The sequence below is a fragment of the Limulus polyphemus genome, unplaced genomic scaffold (assembly GCF_000517525.1).
Source record: "Limulus polyphemus unplaced genomic scaffold, Limulus_polyphemus-2.1.2 Scaffold83, whole genome shotgun sequence".
Classification (NCBI taxonomy): domain Eukaryota; kingdom Metazoa; phylum Arthropoda; class Merostomata; order Xiphosura; family Limulidae; genus Limulus; species Limulus polyphemus.
This window is the reverse complement of record NW_013665693.1, coordinates 753,918-762,737: the sequence shown is the minus strand read 5'-3', so window position 1 is coordinate 762,737 and position 8,820 is coordinate 753,918. Positions and strand designations below refer to the sequence as shown.

General features: G+C 33.2%; 1 protein-coding gene across 2 annotated transcripts in view; it reads right to left on the bottom strand.

The window, feature by feature from the left end:
* The window catches only part of LOC106467791 (dachshund homolog 1-like), a 67,212-nt gene that overhangs the window by 29,078 nt on the left and 29,314 nt on the right, over positions 1–8,820 (bottom strand). For both annotated transcript variants that reach the window (XM_022396726.1, XM_022396728.1), the window contains exon 2: positions 4,148–4,272. In XM_022396726.1, coding sequence (XP_022252434.1) covers positions 4,148–4,272 — 125 coding nt within the window. The remainder of the gene's footprint in view (positions 1–4,147; positions 4,273–8,820) is intronic.

Below are 8,820 nucleotides of genomic sequence, written 5' to 3'. Positions count from 1 at the left end.
GTTGGAAGTTCCCATTCAAGCCGTCTCCAGCCATTATTAGTCTCAAAGTGGGTTTCTCGTCACCGAACTTATACTAGTAACAATTTTTTTATAAGAAACGATTACCAAAGAAACACAAATTGTACTATGTCTATTCTCTTTATCCCATTACTGTCATACGAACGTTTTGCAGTTTTCTTTAAATTAACACTTTCATCTATGCACAAAAAAGCAGCACGTGCTATTACGTAAGAAGCAGCAAAAGTCTGAACGTAAATTCGAATGAGCATTTTTGTAGTGATAACGAACAACTAAAAGAAATATGAATTATCTGGTTTAGGTGGTGACTATATTTATAGGAAATTACTAACTAAAAACATTTAGTTTAATAACTCCAAAGGAGTTACGACACGTGTACAAAACTTTGTATGTATCATAACTCTTTAACTTTACACGTGTCGTAACTCTTTGATTGTGTATGTGTCGCAACTCTTTAACTGTACACGTGTCGTATCTCTTTAATTGAATATGTGTCGTAACTCCAACTTTGTATGTATCATAACTCTTTAATTGTATATGTGTCGTAACTCCAACTTTGTATGTGTCGTAACTCTTTAACTGTACACGTGTCGTAACTCTTTAACTGTACACGTGTCGTAACTCTTTGATTGTGTATGTGTCGCAACTCTTTAACTGTACACGTGTCGTATCTCTTTAATTGTGTATGTATCGTATCTCTTTAATTGTGTATGTGTCGTAACTCTTTAATTGTGTATGTGTCGTAACTCTTTAACTGTGTATGTGTCGTAACTCTTTAACTGTGTATGTGTCGTAACTCCAACTTTGCAAGTATCCTAACACTTTAACTGTACATATATCAAAACTCTTTAACTGTTCATGTGTCATAACTCTAACTGTTCATGTGTCATAGCTCTAACTGTACACGTGTCATAGCTCTAACTGTACATGTGTCATAGCTCTAACTGTACACGTGTCATAGCTCTAACCGTACATGTGTCATAGCTCTAACTGTACATGTGTCATAGCTCTAACTGTACATGTGTCATAGCTCTAACTGTACATATGTCATAGCTCTAACTGTGCATGTGATCTAAACACAGCCAGATTACCCATTGGGTCCACTGGGCCTAGGCCCATAAAAAACAATAACGGTGTTCATTGTTCACGTTCTTACATGTATGCGTGTATATTTTACGCCTTCAACAAAAAATGTTTTAATCGAGTTTTATATTTTAACTTAGTTTTACAAAAATCAGCCTGTAACCATTTTAAAAACATATAATTTTTATAGTTGTACACTTATTATATTTTGATTAAATTAAAGTGATTTTATCATTTTATAAAAAACCCTTTTTATCGTTTTTGGTAAAAATGTAATTAAGCCCCCTATTCAATAACGCGTGAATCTGGCGTAATGCATCTACTTATTGGTTGCTTAACATTTATTTCATTGTTTTTGTCAGTTTCATTGTACAGATTTTGACATAGGTGAGTTATGCAATGAATCTGATTGCTGATAAAAGGTAGTTGTTCTGGTTCGGGGCCTATTTTATTTCGTCTCAAGGGCCTATTCTTGGTTGATCTGGCACTGGATCTAAGTTCTAGCAGCATATTATTGCATCTAATAAATCAAAGAAATTTAAAAAGTATATCAATGCTAATATTCGTTTTATAGATATAGGTAGTTAAACACGACTGCCCCTTCAGTTTCTAGGGTACAGCTACTTGACGTGAGTCAATATCGTACTACCAGCTATTGTATAATCTAGCTTTTGATTCCGAGTTTGAGCTTTATGATTTTTTTATTGTTGCCAAGGAGTCGTAGGTCTAGGGGATAGCTAATCTTTACCCAACAGATGTGTAGATCCCAACGACACCCAAACAACTGTAAGAAATATGACGTGAGAAATTTAGCAAATCCATCGGTGCTAACTGAAAATAGACAATGAACTGGTTTTAAAAGTCAGTTGACAACAGTCGTTTTAAGCGGGCAGTAAGAAGCTCAGCCCTGAATCGAACATGTTATATATGAATCTTCCAATAGCTATGTGGTTTTGTTTATTTCTTGTTAAGCAAAAAAAAAATGCACAGTAGGCTACCATTATCTGCTTCTGCCCACCGAGAACATTAGAACCAGATGTTAGTGTTGTTACAAGCCTTCAGACTTGCCGCTGAGCCACGGGGGGCGCTGTATATAGAAGGTTATAATATATTTGTTCGCACATAAACAACGCATTTTACGCTAAATATCACCTTTTGTACTGAAATAATGTTACATTTTCTTCCTTACAAAATAATACATTGATTATAATACATCTTCCTAGTGGCTAAGCAATATGTCTGAGGGCTTATAACACTAAAAAACAGATAGCCTATTGTGTTTAACAACAAACTCATAACAGATATATGTAAAATTAAAGTTTTCAAATATTTATTTACGTACTAAATAAAATACAGTTAAACAACTTCATGCAGTGCATACTAGTTTCCATCACGTGACACAACTCTTGCCCCGTTTTAGTGTAGTTTTCAATTAAGCCTGAAACATAAAGGTTAATTCAGTAAATAGAGAAACTACTGTGATCTGTACTAGTGTAATCCAGTAAATAGACAAAATTATTTTTTTTTACTTTAACAACAATAATCATACGTTTAGGTAAGAAATAATTGTCTGTCTTCAACTACCAAATATAGGCTTACACCACTAAAAATCGGGTTTTGATACTCGTGGTGGGCACATCACAGATAGCCCTTTACGTTTAAAAACAAAGAAACAATAGGCTTCTAGAAGTAAAATTGCAATCTTATAAAGTTTTGACATAATTTCTGAGTTATATCACGCTACTGGGGGTAAACGTTAAACACTTGAAATAAAATATAAAACAAATCTTTTTAACTACACATAAAATAATGTTTATATTTATAGTCTGATGGGCGATTTTTATTATTCTAATTTTAATTGTTTACTCTGTTACCAAAAAAATATGCGTATTTTGATTCCAGAATTTAACAGATTTTTTTACTTTAAATGTTCAAATCGCATAATTACATTTTTACAATATATCTGCTCAGCATAATTACATTTTTACAATATATCTCAAGAAACATTATGAACCTATTAATGAAACAGACAAAGTAAATAGACAAACAATATAGATATGTCCACATAACAGATAAATAGATAAGTAGGTGTTATGGACGTACCAAGAAAATAAAACTGATGTCATAGACATCTAAAAAATAACAGACACGCAAATAGATGAATCAATGATATGGGTGTATCGACATAATAGATAAGTAGGTGTTATGGACGTACCAAGAAGATAAGAACGATGTCATAGACATCTAAAAAATAACAGACACGCAAATAGATGAATCAATGATATGGGTGTATCGACATAATAGATAAGTAGGTGTTATAGACGTACCAAGAAGATAAGAACGATGTCATAGACATCTAAAAAATAACAGACACGCAAATAGATGAATCAATGATATGGGTGTATCGACATAATAGATAAGTAGGTGTTATAGACGTACCAAGAAAATAAAACCGATGTCATAGACATCTAAAATAGATGGATCAATGATATTGGTGTATCGACATAATAGATAAGTATCTGCTTGTTAAGTATAAGGATATATTTATATAACCTGTTTCGTCAATATGTTCATATTGTTTCTTGATCTGCTTGTTAAGTATAAGGATATATCCATGTCATCTGTTTCGTCAATATGTTCATATTGTTTCTTGGTCTGCTTGTTGTTAAGTATAAGGATATGTAATCTGTTTCGTCAATATGTTCATATTGTTTCTTGATCTGCTTGTTAAGTATAAGGATATATCCATGTCATCTGTTTCGTCAATATGTTCATATTGTTTCTTGATCTGCTTATCTCGTATACAGATACGTCCATATCGCTTGTCATCAACTTGTTCGTTTCGCGGTTATATCCGTATTCTTGGTCTATTTGGTCGTCTATTATTTGGATATCCCCATATTGTTGGTCAATCTTCTTGTTTGAGATGTGGAGTTATCCATAACCTATTATAGTTTTGCATTGCCTTACTAAGTACTATTTCTAATTACCTCTATTCATATTTACATATACTTAGCTTTATTTTTTTCATTCTAGTTAAACATACCGTTCCGCTGGATATTCTTGTACCCATGATATTCACCATCCACACGCCCTTTCTTAAGAAGACTGGCTGATGACGACATAGGTCCCGTCATAGGAACTCTCTTAGGTGGTCGTCCAGGTCTGCAACTAGAAAATTAATCAAAGTAGGGTGTAATTTGCGTTATAACTGTGAGGGTGTCAAAAAGTGTTAGTTTTAAGAAAAATTCACTATTTTACAGAATCATTAGCTTTCCTATGTTCATCAAACCAAACAGAAAACAGCGAATACAAGTAATGACTTTAGCCAATGATTCCTTCACTTGTCTGTGCGAAGAGAGTTGTCCTCGAGTTTTCCATAAGAATTTTCCCACGCATGAACTAGTTGAGGAGATTTTTTTTAACATATTTATTTTTTTGGGTGCTATATTTTGTAGGAGGCATTTTTCTTTTACAGTTTTGAGAAGAAAAAAAAATGTTCATAGAAAGTGTATTTTAAAATGCCTAATGTTCAATGGAATACAGATTGAAATTACCTACCAGCCCATTTTTATGGAATAGTTCATTAATATCGAAGTCTAATTTCTCATTGGTTACTTTTTCTGGTTTCAATACCTTTTTTTTTCTACCAAAGCTTCGTGAATTGTAAAATGTGTCTGCCATGCGCACTGCTTTATTGAAATTGTTTATAACTATTTACAAGGTAAAGAACTAGAAATTTAAAACTTGAACGTCACTTTATACACACAGAGACTCCATGGGCTTAGCTAGCTACAACCGCCTCTGAATTTGAGCGACTGACCACAAGTAGGGTAGCCCTACTATCTTTCTTGGTCACAAGAACTTCGTCTGGTTCTTTGAACCAAATCAGAGGGTTGACTGTCGCTTTTATAACATGCTCACAGCTGAAATGTGGAGCATGATAATCGGAATCAGTGCTTGAATCTTGGATCTTTTGATTCACAACCCAGTATGCTAACCAATAGGCCGTGTGTGGCCCAATTATGTAAGAAAAATACATCCTTTATAAAAAACATCTAGGAATTTTTCTACTATGAGCATAATTAGATGTTACCCGTGTGTTTTTGTTTATATCCACAAAACTAACAACATATACACAACATTGAAGTACATATAAAGGTAAAAACATCTTAGCTTTTAAGCAAAAACTTATCTTATGCAAATAACATCAATGAGAAAACTAAATAAAGTTACAGGCGTGAACATTCACAAAAAGAGGATTGTATGTATGTATGTATTACACGTATAAGAATTCTATACAGACCTCTTGTAAGCCTTGAATTGCAAGAAGCAAGTCAGAATACAAAAGGTTGAGGATATTATATTTAACAATCTTAGATACGCAAATCAGCAAGTCACGTGACAACCACAGCCGATAAAAATTCGCGATAGAATGGTATGCATAAGAACTATATTTTGAAATTGTTAGGCATTTCATAGGTAATAGGGTGATGCCACAGAAATTAACCGCTTTTGAGAATGGTATGTAACAGCTGTTTCTGACGCAAAATGTTCATACACCCTCATTGTAAATATGTATTTAGATCAGGGATTTAGAGTTCCTAAGAAGGAGATATTCCTTATATTTAACGCTAATAGAAAACAAAAGAATATGGATTAACTTGGGAAACCAGGACCATCGAAAAAAAGAGACCTGTAACAAGTCGTACTCCATCTTTTGTAAGCAAAGTGCGGCATCTTTTAACGAATGAGGATTCAAGAACACAAAGGTCAGTGGTAAAAGTTGTCCACGTTTCCCAGGCAACAGTGAGAGACATAATCAAGAAGGGTCTCTGTCTGAATTTTTGATTTATGTGCGATCAGATTATCGAAACGGGTTCTGGAAAACTGTCGTTCTCGTACACTAGATAGGTTATGAAAAGCAAGCAGGAAGGAGTTGTGTGTTTTGAACACGGCAGCCTTACGATCGAGCCTTTTGTAATGGAAAACTACGCCATACGGTCGTTAAGTAGAGCATGACAGGACATGGCGACGTGGACTGTAACGACTTAGTGAGGCTTCAAAATTTTGTTAATATAAACATAATCTATGTATTTAGTTTCATTTGTAAACTGTACTTTCTGTATAACCTAGTTTGATTGTATGTATGTATGTATATATATATAACAAGATGAAACAGATGTTTATATACCAAGTTCATAGTCTCCCCCTAGTGGCACAGCGGTATCTCTGCGTACTTATAACGCTAGAAACCAGGTTTCGATACCCGTGGGGAGCAGAGCACAGATAGCCCATTGTGTTTCCTTGTGCTTATCTTCAAACAAACAAAGTTCATAAAATGCGGTCCTATGGTAATTGATCTATTTGGCTTAAGCTTATATTTTATTTAGACGAACTAAACTTATACAAAGAGGAGGAGGAGAAGAAGGAATGGGGAGGAATATATGACGTAAAAGTACCATGGTAGATTTTTTTTTAAATCAAGTAGTCAATACGTCAGGCTAGCTTTATCCTAAAGGTTTTGCATGCATCAATCACAGGAATTTAATATACAATATTTTTCTTTCAGATAGAATGAAAGGGAATACACCAGAAGAATGTTCATTTCATCCAGTAATAAACGATGTTAATACACGTTTTCTTCTCAAATAAATGAGAATTCACCTTAATGAGCATTGCTAAGCAACCAGTCAGCATGTGGTAAACCGGGGGCTAGGCTTGCTGATTAAAGACAACCGTTTCACAAAAGTTAGATTAATCTAAAAAGCTGATTGTTTGCTCACAGAGATTCTAGATGCGGAGAATAAAAGGTATCGGAAAATTGGATATTTAATTATTTCTAGGTAATAAGTTAATGACAACAATTATCATTGCATAATATTTATAGTCTCATAATTAATTATTCATCTCTTACCGGTATAACATTAGTAAATCACATTATTTTTATTTTTCTCTCTTACTGGATCTCGACGAATTTCATTGCGACGAGAGTATAATTTTCACATGTCATTAAATAGGCACTCCACCATCACCCATACTCTCACAGAAATATATATATATGTACTCAAAAATTATGACAATTTGTTTTCTAAGCTAAACTGACATAACAAACAGTGAATTTTTAATATATATATATATATTTAATATTTAGAAGCTGTATAAAGCTGTATTGATAATTTGGAAATAAAATATTTTTATGCTTGTGCAGATATTTAGCCTCATAGATGTTCTCGTCGTAGAAATATAGAAAATTAATAAATGAAAATAAAATAAAATAACACGGCAAATCGAACGGTAATTTCTTGAAAAAAGAATGTAGCGGTCTGGTTCCTTTATAGCTAATTAGATAGTTCATTCCATTCCTAATAATAAAGTGCTAATGATATATAGCAAAAAAAAAATTACAAAGACTAACAGAACTGAATATTTCAGGATTTTTGTCCAGACAAACTTCAAATACAGTTAATAACATTGTTTACCGGAGAGTGCGCTAGCGCTTTCTATGTTGGGATGGCACGGACCCCCGTATTAAAGCAATACAAAAGTCATCTGAGTTTTCTTCTCTATAGGTCATCAGAAGCTTGATATGAAGAGCCACCTAGCATATTTGCTCTATCTCCGGTGTATATGCCGCTTTTCAGCTATCCAGAGCGTCCCAAGGTCGAAAACAAAGGAAGAGTCAAAACCGAGATTTCTTATTTTCGTTCATAATCATATTTCTTCATCAGGCCTAGCGCCTACCTAGTTCTAGCAGTAACTGTAATTTTATCATTATTTGATAGAGCAAAACGGTCTTTACGATCTTTGACAGCTTATTTTACTATTATTCTATGCAAAATTGATAAAGCTTTAGAATACACTTTATAACATAGTAACCCAGGTACGCCATCTTATAAAAAAGTAAATAAGCAAGTATAAGGAAGAGTTTATTGCCAAATAAAAAAAGCTATGTAGGTCTGGCTACTGAACTTGAAAAAAGGAACCAATCAAATTAGGAATGGAAGTGGACATATCAATTGATCGGCTAATGATTACATAGCAGACTAAGACTTTACATGGAGAATATAATCTCCATATTACTTACTGACAAAACAAATAGAACTAGAATTTCCAATCATAAAATGTTGCTCCATTGTAAAATAATCATAAAATTAGTATTCTAAAGTTGACTGAAGGAAAGGTATAATGATGAGATTCTATTCATACACCAGACTTTCTATAAACAAAGTGGAGAAGCCAGTAATGTAGGGATTTTATTCTCCATGTAAAGTATGCCATATGATCAAATGATATGTTCACTTTCATCCCTATCTAATTCGGTTCTCTTTTTCAAGTTCAATAGCCAGCACTACATAGTTTTTTTGTCTATATTTAGCGATAATGTTTTTCTTTTACTTGTATATGATAATATTAAAAAACAGTTGTTGTCATTTCTATACAATTTTCCCAGTGCCATTAAAACGCATATTTAACGACGTGGTTTTGAATTTTTGTTTTATGTATTTTCGCACTGTTAAAAATACTTTTTCAATAGCGATGGTTCTACATTTAAAGAATCGTTTGCTAACATTTTTTAAAGCACGCCAAGGTTTCTGCGATAATGAACTTATAAGGAATAAAATATGTTCTAAAATCAAGAAACAAACTTCTATGACTATAGTATAACTTAATAGATTTAAAGTAGTTAACACTATATTCCTGAACTATAAATGTTTG